Source organism: Nelumbo lutea, chromosome 8 (assembly GCF_056320005.1).
Source record: "Nelumbo lutea isolate HS-2025 chromosome 8, American lotus-T2T, whole genome shotgun sequence".
NCBI classification, from domain to species: Eukaryota; Viridiplantae; Streptophyta; class Magnoliopsida; order Proteales; family Nelumbonaceae; genus Nelumbo; species Nelumbo lutea.
In genome coordinates this window covers 12,975,678-12,993,055 of record NC_142691.1, presented here as the reverse complement: position 1 = coordinate 12,993,055, position 17,378 = coordinate 12,975,678, and the positions used below count along the sequence as shown (strand labels likewise).

At 35.8% G+C, this 17,378-nt stretch overlaps 2 protein-coding genes across 5 annotated transcripts in view; both read left to right on the top strand.

The window, feature by feature from the left end:
- The first annotated feature begins 1,843 nt into the window (after positions 1-1,843).
- Positions 1,844-6,384, top strand: LOC148842795 (putative 2-oxoglutarate-dependent dioxygenase AOP1). The gene is made up of 3 exons (XM_088959205.1): positions 1,844-2,421; positions 3,292-3,616; positions 6,027-6,384. Exons 1-3 carry the CDS (start codon positions 2,042-2,044, stop codon positions 6,282-6,284), a joined length of 963 nt encoding a protein of 320 aa, XP_088815331.1. The 5' UTR covers positions 1,844-2,041; the 3' UTR covers positions 6,285-6,384.
- A 5,021-nt stretch (positions 6,385-11,405) lies between these two features.
- Positions 11,406-17,378, top strand: part of LOC148842794 (paramyosin-like protein) — a 30,488-nt gene continuing 24,515 nt past the window's right edge. Inside the window, exons 1-6 of one of the 4 annotated variants that reach the window (XM_088957285.1) lie at positions 11,406-11,842; positions 12,378-12,537; positions 14,931-15,017; positions 15,177-15,290; positions 15,916-16,092; positions 16,827-16,906. In XM_088957285.1, coding sequence (XP_088813411.1) covers positions 11,607-11,842; positions 12,378-12,537; positions 14,931-15,017; positions 15,177-15,290; positions 15,916-16,092; positions 16,827-16,906 — 854 coding nt within the window. In that variant the 5' untranslated portion in view covers positions 11,406-11,606. Of the gene's footprint in view, positions 11,843-12,377; positions 12,538-14,900; positions 15,018-15,176; positions 15,291-15,915; positions 16,093-16,826; positions 16,907-17,378 lie in introns of all 4 variants that reach the window. The other 3 variants (XM_088957284.1, XM_088957283.1, XM_088957281.1) reach the window with 3 other exon arrangements.

The window sequence follows — 17,378 nt, the reverse complement described above, 5'->3', positions numbered from 1 at the left end:
ATTCTTGAGGTCATTCGTGATTTTTAAAATAGTATAGATTTGTATTGTACATATTTGTATATGTACTCATTCCAAACTGAGCCTTAAGTACAAAATTCAGAAACACAAAAGTGATTGAAATGACTATGGTTTATTATGAGTTATAACTTATAATAGATCTTTTATAAAGAGCAAGCTATGGGCAGCAAACAACAAAGAAGATATAAAGAATAAAGTATTCAAAAAACATAAAATATGTTATTAAGGTTTTGGTATTTCTAATTAGGCTCAGTTTGGAAGGAGTACAAATGCAAATATGTACAGCATAAATACATACAAAATAATACAACATATAATGTTTTGCACTCTACATATTTGCATTTGTATTCCTTCCGAACTCAGCCCTAGGATTAAGTGAAGTGGTTAACAACTATTATGCAACTAAACAAATCAATGTATGATATATCATATTTATAAAATATATTTATATATGATATGTACTATAGAATCAGATTCGGGGTGGATTGGATTGCCTGAAAAGTTTCAAACAACCCGAAATAAAATCGGGTTTATAAATTTCAACCCTAACCTTAACCCGAGCATCAATCCAACCCGATCCGACTTTTTTTGGATTGGGTCTGGATAACCCGGCCCAAATTACAGCCTTACTCGTAGAAAACCCTCCCATTAAATTCAGATTTCAGCCTGCCTTGAATTGTCTCGTTTCCCTACGAGGGGGTCAGGACAATGGTCACTTTTACTAGACACCAGGTGCTGAATTTGCAAATATGCAAGAACCACATTGCTAAATAGGGTCAGGACCATTTTGGCAACTTCCGTAAGAAAATTAAATTGCTTGGGGATGAGCTGGCCCATTGCTATGGCAACATAAGGAGAGAAAAGGAGGTCAGACTTGATATGGTTATTTATGTTTTAAATTAAACGTTTTTTTGGAGAGTTTTTTTTTTAAGTTAAATTAGTAAGGATAAACGAAGTCAAAATAAAACCCTCTTACGTCATAATAGTCTTTAATAAAATCCCTCACTATTCACCCCCACACTCCAAGTATAGGCGAGCCAAGTCTTCCACCTCAAATGTGGACCTTATATTAGACCCAATTTGATATTAAAATCCAAATTTGTCAATTCAAACCTGACGGTATTCTATTTAACCCATGCATTATGTGGATTTTTAATTGTATAATAAAAACCCTAAATTAGTGGGGAGACAAACAAATCCTTTTAGTTAAAATATGGAGTCCACTCAAGTAAGGAAAACGTGCACACAACAAACATTGTTGTTTTTAATTAACATCTTATCCTGACGGTTACATTAATTAAGTAATATTTGGTTTTCAACCTTTACCATTACAAGCAACAAATAAAAAAAAAAAAAAAAAAAAAAAAGAAACAAAGGTGATGCAATGAAATTCAATGTCAAACCTAAAAAACCTGATAATTCCCGAATCTGGATCACCTGTGAACAAAACACGTTTCAATATTTTACCAACATGATCTGATTTCACACATTGAGACATGGCAGGTCCCACATTTACGATAGGTCCCAATCTGAGGGTGAGATGTATGGTGTCAGATCATATTGATATGATATAAAAACGTGTTATGTTGGCAGTAGATCCTAACTCATAATTCCTGCTGCTGGGGAGTCAATTATCCGTAACAGCTGGCCCTTACTTCCAAAAGCTCTTCCAACGAACCTAAAGAAAACAATAAAAATCATTAGTGTGTTGGTACGTTAGCAGAGAAAAATAATCAGAGAATATTGATTTTTTATTTATTATTTTATTTGTCAAAAATCATTAATTGCAAATGGATTTATAACTACTACATCAGGACAAGCATAAATGCCACGTGATCAAGTGCCCTCTACAGTCTTCACAACTCTATTCAGTAGTGAAAATTTTGATATGATAACCCCCTCTCTCTCCCCACAATCAGTCTGTATATAAAGGGAAAGAGAAGAGAAAAGAGAAAGAAGAGAGCAACCAGTCTGTACATAGAGGGAAAGAGAAGAGAAGAGAAGAGGAGAGAGAAAGAGAGAGATGGGTTTTGAAGGAGTGAGAGAGATTCCATTTCTTGGTTTCTCCAAGCAGAGTCTAGACTTGGAGGAAGGCAGTGAGGAATGGAAGGTCCTGTGCAACAAAGTTCGGGAGGCGTGTGAAGACTATGGTTGTTTTCAGGTGGCCTACGATAGGATTCCTGTGCAGCAGCATGAAGAGATGTTCGTGGCCATAAAGGAATTGTTCGAGCTTCCTGCGGAGACCAAGAAGAAGAACAGCAGCACCAAACCTTACTTCGGCTACGCAGGCAAGTCGGACGACGTTCCTCTCTATGAGAGCCTCGGCGTCGAGGATGCATCCAGACTCGAATCTGCTCAAGCTTTCACGGAACTGATGTGGCCGGACGGGAACCCGGGTTTCTGGTAAGATCGATCTCTTCTAACCTTGACTCTCCATGCACTGGATGGTTTGCTGCTTCAGTCAAGATGCATTTACAAAAATACATGCAAAACCATGCCTTGTGATGAAAATGTGAAATAACAAACTGCTTCTCTGAGGTCATCATAAGAACTGATCTTCACCTCGGTTATTGATGTAGACCTATAACCAAACACCCCCAGAGTCTGTCAGAAAGGAAAAAAAAAAAAGTTAAAAAACACCCGAGTTTCTTTCCTTTGATTAGGGCTACACAACAGGGAAATGATAGAGATGGATTAGTGAATATTTTATTTATCTATTTATTCATTGATTATTGGTTACAACAAATTCTACTGTTCTATTAATCTTTAATTAAGTTAAGATTTGGTTTTTTCTTTTTGGGTAAATCAATCTTTTGTGGTAAAGGGTCCATATCTGACAGCCTGATTTAAGTGTTGGGAGAGTACAAGAATTACAGAAACAGTGACAAATATCAGTTCTCATAGGTAGACAAGAATTACATCATCATCATCATCATGTTCGGAAAATTATCAATTCTATAGACATGGATTAGTGACTAGTCGACATGCCAGGTCCACAATATATGTTGTCTTCTACAAGATGCAGCTGGATGGTTGTCATCTCCTTTGAACATTCAAATCAATCTCTGAACAAGTTATATCTCTGTACTCAAACTAATTGATGATATTTCGATCTTTAAATCCTTTCATGAACATCACCTGAAAAAAGAGAGAGAGAGAGAGAGAGAGAGAGAGAGAGAGAGAGAAACATTCATGGATGAATTCCCATAGAAGTTTACGTTCCTTTTCAAGAATGTAACTGAAGATTGATTGGAATTGTTCTCTTTTGGGCAGTGAAAAGCTCAACTCCATGAGCTCAAAGATGCAGGAACTGGGGCTACTAATCAGGAAAATGATCTTCCAGAGCTTGGGCTTGGAAATGTACTATGATTCACATGCGGAAAGCAGCAATGGCCTCTTGCGTCTGAATAAGTATGAAGCTCCGCCAGCAGGCAGCGAGTCGGCCATGGGTCTGTTAGCCCACAAGGACAAAAGCCTCATAACAATTTTATCTCAGAACCACGTAAAAGGTCTCGAGGTGCTCACTAATGATGGCAGTTGGGTCTCTGTAACTCCATCTGAAGGCTCGTTTATAGTTTTCATCGGCGAAATGCTAGAGGTATGTCTTTTCATAACTCACTCTAATTCAGTCGTAGTGAATTCACAAATTCACAATCAGAACCACCGAGAGCGAGCGAGCGAGAGAGAGAGAGAGAGAGAGAGAGAGAGAGAGAGAGAGAGAGAGAACAGAAGACAACAAGGCAGTCGTCCGGACTCCACACGGTGACTCGGATTTAGCGATCTCGGTTAACCAAAAAGTGAAACAAACAGTGAAAAGACAAAAAATAATATCGCCGTTGCCGGGGATCGAACCCGGGTCGCCCGGCGGGAATACTCACCACTATACTACAACGACTGGCTGTTGTGGCTTTACAAAAAAGCCTCTCAAATCAAAATTCAGACATGAGTAGCTCAGTCATCAAGACTCAAGAGTCCATTGAAATCGAGTCGGCTGCTTCTGCTCGGTTATGGTCGAATCACTTTTGGATTTAATTTAGGGCCGGAAAAAAATTATTTTCGCCGTTGCCGGGGATCGAACCGGGTCACCCGCGTGACAGGCGGGAATACTCACCACTATACTACAACGACGTATTAATTAAAGGGCTTCCTATTTTCTTATTTGTAAGACGATTCGGATACTACCTCATGCCGAACCAATTCTGTGTATAAAGCTTTTTTGTGGGTAATTCTGTCTTTTTCGTCTGCTAATGAGTCAGAAGCCAATTTACATAGTGGATGGATTGAACCCAAGTCATGGTCCTTTGATGCTTTGCCGCCTTCATTTCAAGCATGTCACTAACCCATCAATCACGACAGCTTCAACTTGCTGATGGGTCCATCTGCACCCATTTCATTTGGTACCGAAATTATGATGCAGTGAACCTTTTTATCCATATCCAACATCTTCCTTACTTCCTAGTTCCAGCCTTACAGTCTTACTAAATTGAGGTGTGCAGAGTTAGAAGAGTGAAAATATTTGTTAGAAAATAATAGGGTGGTACTGTAATATTTTAATTGCATGGGACAAAGAAATCTACTGTATGTATGTATGGTACACACATGATTGAATATTTGAATATTTTTGGTTTATTAAATGAAGAAAAATAAATCTATGGGTGGGCCCGGATGGATCACCTTCTTGGTGAGCCTCCGTGTAAAGGGATGTCCATTATAGTGGCATCACAGTCCACACTAATATAAGGATAATACTGTAGATTGTAGAACTCTATACCATCATACATCCACTAGGGGTGTCAATTCAACCTTGGCCGAGTAAAAGATATACAGTATTTCACTCTAGAATTCTAAATTTCATTGCAGATTTATAATAATTCAAAATTTAAAACACCTCTACCTCTAACACTAATGCCTACTCATATATTGACATCAATTTCGAGTTGGCACCTATCTTGTACAGTAAAGTTAAGATTTATTGGAGTGAACTGAACAATAAAAACTTCTTTGGCCTATCCGATCTGGTCCAATATGAATCCATTGCAGATGGACCAGTCTAATATGTTCAAATTGGTTTTAACTTAGATTGATTTCAACCCAAGCCTGGTCCATTGATACCTGCATTCTTCTTTTCTATCAATGGATTGGATATTGGTTCAATCTGACTCAATTTAATAAAAATCCATTACGGATGAATCAGGTCCAATTCAATCTAATAAATTCTTTGGACCATTAAATCTATACTGATCCAATTCAATATGTCTTATTGATCCATCCAATCTACTAAATTGATTTTGATTTAGACAAGACCCAACCCAAACCCAGTCCACTATATCCACAGCAACCAGTTACTGGAGTACCAGTGTAAATGTTCACCTTTATAAATTCATCTGACCCCTGTTTTTTCTTTTTTTTGAATCTTAAGGTACATTGAGTGTAAAGGGGTCGCCATGGTTTTAGGAAAGGTTTTTAATAGGCGCCAGGTTTACTTATTACCTTCACTGAATCCTTCGTACTTTTAGCACCTGAAAATTATTTACAATTTTACTAGCATCGTCAATATATGTACCATAGTGTTTTTTAAGACATTGTACTTTAGATTTTTCTGTGGTCATTTCTTACAATAAGGCTTTACAAACAAACATGGACCCCACCATTATTCACTACCCATTGATTTCGGTTGGGTTCGGGCCCATTGAAAATCTAAGAAATTTTCAACCCAGTTCGACCCAAGTTGTATGCAAGAAACCCACAAATCAGAATTAAAAATATTTTAAATATTTTTTAAAATAAAAAAATTAATAAATGAAAAATTTAAGAAATTAAAACTAGATCTCTCTGTCTCTATCTTTTGTGAAGTTTTTTTTTTTTTTCTTTTTCTGCCTCAAAGTATTTTTCCCTATTCTTATGAAAAAGAGAATTGGCATGCATAATAATTATATTGAATGAATATATCTCAATTACGTGAATCAAGATCAAGTAAGAGTTGATAATCATGAATTGATGGTTGATAGGCCTGGAGTAATGGGAGACTTCTTGCACCAAAGCACAGAGTGGTAATGAGCGGAGACATAGAGAGGTATTCGTTTGCACTGTTTTGCATACCAAAGGAAGGAGTAGTGATTGAGGTCCCCAAAGAGCTTGTTGACAAAGAGCACCCACTCCTCTTCCGACCCTTCAAATACATGGATTTTCTTCGCTACTTCCAATCAGTCGTTAATTCCAACGCATTGGAAAACGAAAATGTACTGGGTGTATATGCTGGAATCTGATGGTTTTTATATGTGTATGTGCTTATATGCAACATATTAACAATATGCGATGTTATTTATATATATATATATATACTGGGAAAATTATAGTGGTTGTGAATATGCATCTTTTATTAAATTTATCTTTTCCTTTCTCTTCTCTATCCATTCACTTGTAAGGTGTGATGAATTATAACTATGGGCTATGTTAAAATAAAGAATGGTTGATGTTTAACTCATGAAAAGGAGAAGGATTCATAAAAATAGAAATGAGACCCATTTGTGAGCAGTGCATTTTGAGAGAAAATTATATGGGATTGGCTTTATGAATCCTGTTTTATCAATTTGTTCTAGTTAAAGCCACTGTGAAATATTTTTAAGTATCATGTTCTCTGAAAAGTTCCAATAACTTGGTTCCACCCTTAACGATAGGTCGATAGGAGCTGCATATTGTTGTGCGAGACACTCTATATAACTGCTATGCCAGGCTTATATTAGCAAGTCATGTTCTCTCGTTGAGAAAACTATAAAAAGTTGAAGAAAATGTCTATTTTGATGGTTATGGAACCAACAACAGTATATAAACATAAAAAACACTTAGGTTACGCTTGGTTTAAAGGAAAAAGTAGGAAAAGGAAGGGAAAAGTAGGAAAACTTTTATAAACATTGTATGGATCTTCCTATCTTTTCTTTCCTTTCCTTTCCCTACTTTTTCTTTCAAACCAAACACAGCCTTACTTCCATGGTGACTTGCTCATGAATCAGATGAAAAATGAACACAATCACAAACTTACATTACCCAGCAAAAAAAAAAAAAAAAAAAAATCACAAGCTTACACACTTGTAATTTGTGGCACCTACCTCCTATTTGGCTTTCTCACTTTCTAGGAAGAAGAGAAAATTCATTTCCAAGAATTGCTTGCTCCCTCAACCAAAATAATCCAATGACGACAAAAAAAAAACAAAAACAAAAGAAAAAAAAAACTCCAAATAACACAAAATAAGCATTTTCACCATAAAAGATTATGAGAAACAATATACAACATCTTTTGATTTGCAAATCAAACCAATCATTAATTCTTGTATACCATTTTCCTTTCCTTCTCTCAAACTAAAGAATCCTGACAGGTATAGAAAGAAGAACCCACTTTTACATTAAAGCTGTGATTGGTTTGAAGGAAAAGGGTAGGGAAAACTGGAAAGGTAGGGAAGGGTGGGGAAACCTATCTTTCCCGACTTTTTCCTTCAAACCAAACATAACCTAAGAGAACTGTTCTCAAGTCTCAACATCTCCCTCTTTTTTTTTTTTTCATTTCTAACAAGAAAAAAGAGAAAATTTCTTATCTTACACATAAAAAAAATCTTTTAAATGTAAAAGATTTTTTAAAAAATAAGACACAATTCCAACATATTTACTGTTTAAAAAAATAGATTTAACATTTCTTGGGTTGAGTGGTTTAATTAAATTAGTTATTTTGTACGGTATAAGGATCAAAAGTCGAAACCGCCAAAACAATAGAGCATATAAGGTGCTTGGGTTAGGTTGAAATTGGTTTCAATGTGCCCTCAGTCAAAATATATTTTATCTTTCACACTTTTAAGCCCCAATGCTCAGTTTGCAAGGAGTACAAATACAAAAATATATAGAGAGTGTAAAACCTTGTATTTTATATATATTTATATTGTACACATTTGTATTTATACTCTTTCCAAACTGCGCCCAAAGAAACAAACCTTACAACCCTAGCTAAAGTTTAAGACTTTGTGCAGCGGGTTTAAAAGTGTTTTGGCTATTTTTAAAAGCAATTCTTAACAAACTGATTTAAGATTAAAAAGAGAAGAAATATGCAAAAAGACGAGTGGGTCTTTGGACAACAAGGGCTCCTTTTTCATGACTGAAGTTAAAATTGGGTAAATTACCACTTAATAAGTCGTTTAATTCAGCAATTCCGAGAGTTATCAAACAGGTTCAAGGACTTCTCTCCTTTCACCTTCAACCTCTTTCGAAGGCCCGGAGAAAAATCTTCACCGACGATCTTCTTGTGTTCCATATCAGCATTGACCTGCAAATTATCTTTTAGGGTAAATGGTAGGGTTGTTCATAAGAAGGCCCAATTCAACCAAACCAACCAACTCGGACCGACCCAACCCGAGTCGGCCGGGTTTTCATCAGCACCGGTTGGTTTCGAGTTGTACAAATTCATAAACCGATGGTTTGGGTTGGTTTTGATTTTCTTGTGTGAAAACCAAAACCGACCCAAACTGAACCGACTTAGTTCCTATTTAACTAAGTTGTCTCTATCCTAATTTCTAATTACAACCTAACCTAGTCTTCTAATTAAGATTCTATAATCTTTTACACCAAATAAGCAACCAATTAGGCAATTACAATTAGAATTAAGTGTCATTTTTTACTTAGATTAGAACTTAGAAAGTTTCTTGAAATATACAAATTTCAGTCTTCTTTTTCTAATACAGTTTGACTTTCTATTTTCTTGATAACTTTTGTCTTCTATTCTAATTCTAACTTGGTCCACCCCCCTTAGCCCCTCAACTCAAGCACAATCTCTATTCTCTAATACAATTTCACTCTCAATTCAAGAATCATAAATTTAAAATTTCAGGTTCTCAAGTCTCAACTTCAAGACATCATTTGAACTTGTCTCTCCCAACTCCCATCTTCTCAAAGTTCTCATTCTCTCAACTCAAGCTCAAGTCTCATTCTCAAAGTCTCAACTTCAGTCATTCAAAGGTTAGTATTTTATTTATTTTTAATTTAATGGATGTTACAAGTTGATATGTTTTATTTGTGTTTTGTTTAAGTTTAAGCTTTGAAAAAAATCCGGTTAATGATGATATATTTGCACAAAAAACTTCAGTTTTGAATGAAAAACCTAATCTATTTAAATATATATTTTGGTTTTAATTTAAATATATTTTATATTTAAAACTGTTAAATAAAGATATTTTAGTTTTACATAAAAACTGAAATATCTGAAAAAAAATATATCTAAAAAATATATATTCTGAAATATGTGAGATATATATTTCTAGAAAATATATATTCCAATATATTTGTATGTATATTTTTGTTTATATATATATATATATATATATATATATATATATATATATATTTCTAAAATACATATTTTAGTTTTAAATATATTTCCATAAAATATCTTAAAAACTTTAGTTTTCAGTTTTGTATGAAAAACCTAATCTATTTAAATATATATTTCGGTTTTAATTTAAATATATTTTATATTTAAAACTATTAAATAAAGATATTTCAGTTTTACATAAAAACTAAAATATCTGACAACCCAAACTTGCATCACACAGGCACATGGGCCATGGGGGGCATGGATGAACTTAGAGCCGAAACCTACCCAAACCAACCCAACCCGACTCAAACCGACCAGGTCGGTTTTGCTTAACACTGGGTCGGTTTCGGTTTCCATCTCAGGTAACCCGACCAGGTTGGGTCGATTGGGAAAACCTCAGTAAGCTGACCCAACCCGACCCGTGAACAACCCTAGTAAATGGGTAAACATACCCTCAGCTTTTACAAATTTGAATTAATTTTAAATTGGCATTTAATTAAAATCCATTTAAATTCAATGAAAAATAATGTAAATTTGTTTAAAAATAGTAAACGTTTAAAATATAATAAAAATAGTGAAAATTATTATAAATTTATCAGACAATACATAAGCCTAAAAAAAATAATGATTATGGATTCCATTTGACTTAGCTAAATTAGGAATATCACAAAAATTTGCCTAACAAAACCCACCATCACACTGTTCCTTACTAGTATATGTATGCTTTTAATTGGATAAAAACAATTACAATTGATTGTTTTTTCTTCAACGTTACAAGGTGTAAATGTGTAATTGATGAAACACATGAAAATGAACAATAATATGCTGCAAACACAAGTGGCAGGTCCCACTTTTATGTTGGATCCCAATTTCATCATATTGGTAGAGCCCAGATCTTCTACTCACATAGTGCTCCTCACACCAACCTCACTATATGTTCTGGTGGAAGTCAAGAACACCTACCGTATTTATGTTTATTATTCATGGGAAGATATTCCCAATACATGGTAGGATGTGGTTGTTAGGTCAGCGTGAGGAGGATATTCCAAGTTATTGGTAGGATGTTAGAATGTGTTTTGTTGGTAGGAGATCCCGGTCCCTATGTAACTAATCGCAATGCTCCATCATCGGTAGGGATCTATTACTCTTACCAACCCATGATCCCAACACTGTCCCAACTATCCAATGTAATGGCTTGTTTGACAGTGTTGGAAGTGTTTGTTAGGAAAAGATGTGAACTATCTATCATAACATCATCCAATTGAGTTGGGATTTTCTACCAATATAACAAGTTCCTACCCTTTACCAATTTGATCTAGAGATCAAATTAGCCCCCATAACATCCCACAACACATCTCTGCCGTGTATTGAAAACATCTCCCAATGGTAGTACTAGAAGTGATGATGTCATTATCAGGAGATGTTCCCAATACATGGTACGAATGTGCTATTGGACGTTGTGGAGCACTGTCTTGTGGGGGGCTGATTTGAACTCTTTGATCTAACACCACATATTTCACCATAAAAACCAATGCCCACAATAAAATTAGGACCTGCCATGTATGAGATGCACGACATAAAATCATATTGATAGAGGATTGGAACGTGTTTTGTTGTAGGTGATCCATACTTCATCCAATTACCCATATTGAGCAAGATTCATTCGAGACTGGATCGGCTCCTTACATAGCGCTCCTCACACCGATCTCACATCTACCAGTCGCACATCAGAAACATCTCCCTTACATGTATGTTATTATTCACAGGAGATGTTCCCAATAAACGATGGGATGAGGCTGCGAGGAGCATATCTCAATTTTTAGAGTCCTACTTCAGTCAGGGCAAAGCCCATTCAGGCAGCATTTACTACCTTTTGCATTGAGAATATCTCTGTACTTGTGCGTTTTATTTCATGGGGAGATATTCCCAATGTAAGACTGGAAAAGACCCTTAGAACGGTATGGGCACAGGTTTGCCTTGATAGAAGCTCCAATTCTTAGTAGGTATTAGTGGAACACGAAGACACATCCACCGTGTATTGGGAGCATCTTCCGTGAATAATAACTAGGGAGATATTCCCAATGCCAGGTAGAATGTGCGTGTGAGATCGGTGTGAGAAGCAGATCCGATCTCGGTATTACCCTGTTATAATTATACGTACTCGTGGACCGGGAAGGTTTGTCGAGACTCGGGAGAGACGAAACCGAAGTAACGCGCCAACGAAGCAGAAGATACCATGGGCCGCGCAATGTCGGAGCCGGAATTGGAGGTTCAGTCCGATCCGTCGATGCTTCTCCTGCAGCCGGTTCTCGACCTTATTGCGTCGGCCGGCTATTCCCCTGACCGAAACGTCAACTTATCGGCCTCTGATAAGCTTGTCGCCGGTCTCGCCTGGTGTATTGCCACCGCCAAAGCTATCGTCCCTGAACTGCAAGCCCTCTCCGGTCAAGATTCCATCCTCCAAGACAAAATGCAAGTAATCTATCCTCTCTTTGTCTCTTCTCTGTTTTATAATTTGCAGACGGTACTGATTTGTTTCCAGTGCATAATAATCTCTTCTTTTGACTTGTTTAAATTATAAATTTGAAAGGTTGATGAAATATAGGAGGTTAATTATAGTTAGCTTTTGTAAGATTCATTCTAATTTGCCAGGTTAATTAAGATTAATTGAGTCCAGCTTTTACGTTCTTTATAGTTTATGGCTACCCAAACCGGATTAAACTTTGGAAACGAGTGCTGAAACCGCTTGCTCTCAAGAGTAAATTTTTTTTCTGTCATATTTTATCATATTGCCTAATCGTTTCCTTTTCTGCTGAGAAATGATAATTAATCTGTTTGAATTTTGAATTACGCCACGGGTTGGCGACTTATAGAGAACAATCTTCTAATAATTTAAATATGCATAGTCTCACTGTTTGAGGTAATTCAACTTGTGGTATTGTTTATTATATTCTCTTGTGTACTCTGGCCGTAATTCGAATATAATTGGTGTTATGATGGAGTGCAGTAAGACGCTAGACGTCATTGAATCAGCTCTAAGATCGATGGGATGTCCATATCCTCTCCAAGCTAACCAAATTCGAGACCTTGACTATGGAGGGATTTATCCTGTTGTACAGTGGATTGTCAGTCGTGTCTCACCAATGCAAACTGAGACTACGTGCGAGGTACTGGATTTTTCTTGGAAAGGGTCAATTTTACCAGCAGTGTTATGGTGGTTATTTGTATTTGATCTTCAGTGTACATTACATCACTTGATATATTAGTGTCCTCATCATGCAAAATATCTCTTTAAACTTCTGTTACTGACATTTTAACAGATGGACCTAAGCCTCTTTTAATTATCTCCGAGACTTCCAGTGCTCCTTTTGGGTAGTTCCAAATAGTAAGCTGAACCGAAATTTGGCAAACAAAATCAACATGCTTGTGAAGATCATGTGCAAATTATTAATCTTTTATGCAGGAGCAAATCTGTTGAGTGGCAATTTAGGCAAGTAAATGAATAAAGATTCTGAAGCTGATTTTTCACTGGGCCTTATTTTGTTTTCATTTAGAAGGGATAAAAAATCCAGCTATTTCCTTGTCCATTTGATGGAAAATCTAGTAAAGAAATTAAATTAAGAATTCATCTAAAGGACTTCAAAGTTCTCAAGATTTTGGAAAACTTAGGTTCATCCTCCAACTCATGATGTTAGGTTATTAATACCATGTGGAGGCCGGGATGGAGGAAAGATGATCAAGTTGACCTGAAACATGATTGGATCAGGAGATCAACAGAAATATTGGCCTAAGAGGGGAAACGGGATGTTTCCTTTCCTTTTTTCTTTTTGAACAATCAGATAAAAGAGTTCAGTATAGACATATCCTCTGTATGTAATGGCTTATTACTCTTTTTATTAATAAACTAACCACGATGATTAGACCGGAAAGGATATGGCTGAACTCAGCACAAGTCTATTTATTGAGATAGCTGAGAAGGGCATTTGTCATTTCATCCATCTGTTTAAAATTTGTCATTCTGTCCATCTTTTAGGCTTAGCTTGGGAAGAGAGCAAATACAAGGTTTACAAAATACCAAATACAAGGTTTTTCACTGTACATATTTGTATTTGTACTCTTCCCAAACTGAGCCTTAGCTGCAAATTTTACGCAACCAAGTACTATTCTAATTGAGAAGTCCTCTTTGTAGTCGTGGAGAAATTACCTGGTCTGATGGCCAGTCTAGACCTTCCATCTGACAGGTGACCCTTTGATACAAATATAATTTTGTTCATCTTTATTCATCCTTTTAAACAAAAATGGCAATAAAAGGCTACTCTTTTGGCACATAGCTGAGGCCTATGGACTAATACTATCCATACAAAGTGATGTTGAGATGGATGGCATGTGGAACTCTTTGGGCTTTCACTTTCAGCTACAAAATCCTTTGTATCTTTGTATGCTTCCATTCTCAATTAGTATCTGTTTGTGCATGGGCTTGTTTATACAAATATAATTTTGTTCATCTTTCTTCATCCTTTTAAACAAAAATGGCAATAAAAGGTTACTCTTTTGGCACATAGCTGAGGCCTATGGGCTAATACTATCCACACAAAGTGATGTTGAGATGGATGACATGTGGAATTCTTTGGGCTTTCACTTTCAGCTACAAAATCCATTGTATCTTTGTATGCTTCCATTCTCAATTAGTATCTGTTTGTGCATGAATCTGTGTGTGTGGAGTTTGAAGTTTTTTAGACTCGACCAATATGGATTAGTCTCTCATTGGCTTTATTTATTTTGGGAACTCAAATGTGACAGGCCAGTAAAACAAAGGTTGTAAATCCTTTTTCTCTGATTGAGGAAGCTAGAGTATCCCTTTGGTCGATATTATAATTGAAAAGAAGCAAAATTAAAGTAACAAACCTCCATGCATATGACCTGTTTTGTCATCCTCTTCAATCTTTCTGTCTATTAGGATCAGCATAGTTTAGTAATAATTCTGTTTCATTATGAATCTTTTATTTAAGAGGAACGCTGGTGGAGGTATTTTGTTGCTGTTGCATTTGCTTCTTTCTTGAGTACATTCTGAGTTCACACAGGTTCCTTGGCACTTGTGTAGTCAATTGGATGTTTGAATGGTATTTCATTGGTTTTTGCTTCATCTTGAGGGATGGGGGTTACTTACTTTAAGGCATCTTTCACATCATGGATTGCCTTCAGCAGCTTCATTTTTTTTATGAGCAACATTAAATTTTATTAAGTATGAGCAGAATAAATACATACAATTCAAGCATCCCTTGGAGAGGATAACATCTACTACTCCCTTAAAAATACATACATTTACTTTACAATTGAGCCCAATATAATTGATCCCTAGTGATCCCTTGTTTGGCTAGTACATCAAACATACCATTTGTTGCCAGCCATGTAATCTTCTTTAGTTCACTTTTTGTAGAACCATACTGTTCAGTAGCTGCTTATTCTTCTATAATTCCTTTTTAATCTGTTTATTTGACATAATGGGTAAATTCCATTATGAAAAACATAGGTTATTTATGTTGCACATGGCATTGAGCAGGAGCAACACACTATTCAGTTACTTGAGAAGGAGTTGTGTCTCGCAGAAAATTCAATTAAGATGTTGCATGCCAATTTGAAGGAACAGGTTAGATAAATTCTGTTTTCGATATAATATTTCACAGGAGCAAATTATTTGGTTCATGACATTCCTTGGAAATGAGATGTTTATCGAGGAATTGGACTTGCTGGACTTGTTTAGTTTATATTGTGATCCCTGCATGTTGTAACCTGTGCTATTTGTCAGAATATGAAGAAGGAAAATCTTCTGAATGCAATGCAGCATCTACATGAAAGAATTGATAAAGAAGGTGGTATAAATATGGTGCAGAAAATGGTTTCACTGTTGAAGACATCAAAGGTTTGTTGTTCTAATCTTGTAGTTTCATTTTTTCCCTTCATGTTGAATATGCATTTCGTGTTAATTGATGAAGTTTGTATTGATTTTATTAATGAATTAGAACTAACGTTGAAGGAGCTTGGGACCTGTGTTGACCCTCCTCCTCAGGGGCTTGGGGCCAGCATTGCTACTGTTTAAATCTCAAAACAGGAGAAATCAAGTCCATTTAAACTTAAAAAGACTCATCCAACATGGAGAGTAAAAATTCTATCAAATAATCTCCACTTAACTTTTTATTTTTTTTTCTAGGTTTTAAGCACCAAAGTTGTGTTGAAATTTTCATGAGATATTTTTTTTTCCAAATTCAGGAGACTTTTTTGTTGCTGATAATAAGTAATAGTTATTTTCTGCTAATGATATTCAATATTAAACTTATGCATGATTTTGAGTCTTGTCCTTTTTATTTATTGTTGTTTTTCTTGAAGTACAAAGCATATTATTTGGTCTTCAAGGCTCTTACAATATCATCAATATTAATTTTCTCTTTAATCTTAAAACAAAAGCAATGTGATTATGTAGAGAATGCCATGTCCAATTGCTTCTTTCAATTTTGTGGCAAGAACTGATTATTTGAATGCTTTGCCAGGATTTGGAAAGGGAAGCATTGGATTTCCGTTCCTGTTGCAAGCAAAAACATTCTGATTTGCAAGCTGAGGTTACTGAATTGGAGACAAAGATAAATTGTGACAAAAGCAATGACCTCCTTGGTGACATTGACCATTCTTTATGTAACTCATTGGAAAAACTGAATTTAGTAAAGAGTGTAAGATTCTGCTTCTTTTTTTCATAGTAAATAAAAAAGTCATTAGAAGAAAGAAAAGAGGTACAGTCTTTGGTAATGAGACATCACCAAGTGATCCAACAAAGAACAGACACAACTGACCTTCTTTTCATATAACATTACTACCAGTCAGGAAAAATAAAACTAAGAAGAATGAAAACACCTCCACCCCTCCCCTGCCAATTTGCCAAGCCCCAAAGCCATCACACCTCTCCCACCAATGACCAAGATCATTACCATGATCCATTTATCATCTTCCACCCTAAAACCACCTCCTACGAACCTTTCCATTAACCATGCCGCTCATAAGCATCCTTTCCCCTTCACCTCCCAAGCCCCTTGCATCACCAAAGATTGTACTTTTGAGTGGAAAGAAGCTGGTTCCTGCCATTTTTTTTTTCTCTTTATCCCTTAGAATATGCTTGAAAATTTCATTTCAGCAATATATTTTAAGATGTTTGTGTATGCATGTATATGCCATGTCCGTGTCTATTGGTCATCATCATCCATGCATTATCCCAACTATATGGGGTCGCTAGTTAGTGTCCATTGATATAGTAAAACTTAAAAATAATTGCTTTCCAGGCTTCTCTTCATTTATAGAACACCTCTCTATATGTCACAGCCAGTTTAACATGGGAATGCTCTCTTGAAGGTCTATATTGTAATATATAATTTCAGAGATATAATTGCAAAATTTGTATTCAATTTTATAGGAACTTGCAACCAAGCTGAGGAAAACTTTGGTGCTAAAGAGGCAGCTTGATGACAGGCCATCCCAAACAGAACTAATTCAGTATGTCAATCCTTCTTTTGATCTGTAGTGCTTTTAAGAAATATTCTTCTCATTTCTTCTTCTTTTTGTGATGTAATCTCTTTTCTCCTTTATTGATCCACAAGAAAAATGTGCTATTAATATAGATGGAATTTTACAATGTCAAATTATCCCCCACATGGAAAAAAAGGAAAGTTGATATATTATACACTGCCTTAGTGAATTCCTTACGGGGGACACAACATAAAAAAACCTAGATCTGCATAGATTTAACTGTAAAGTGTACCACATTCCATCGGATCTTGCATTTTTTCTGATAGGGCCCATCAGATATTCTCTGGAGCCTGAGAAGAACCATTTACAAATAATAAATATTGCTTAGCCCGAAAAGAACTTTTTACCAATAAGAAACACCTCATGTGGCTTACAGGGTTCAAAGAATTGATGCATAGCAGTGTGTATCCCACTGATGTGCTAAATACTGGGATTTAGG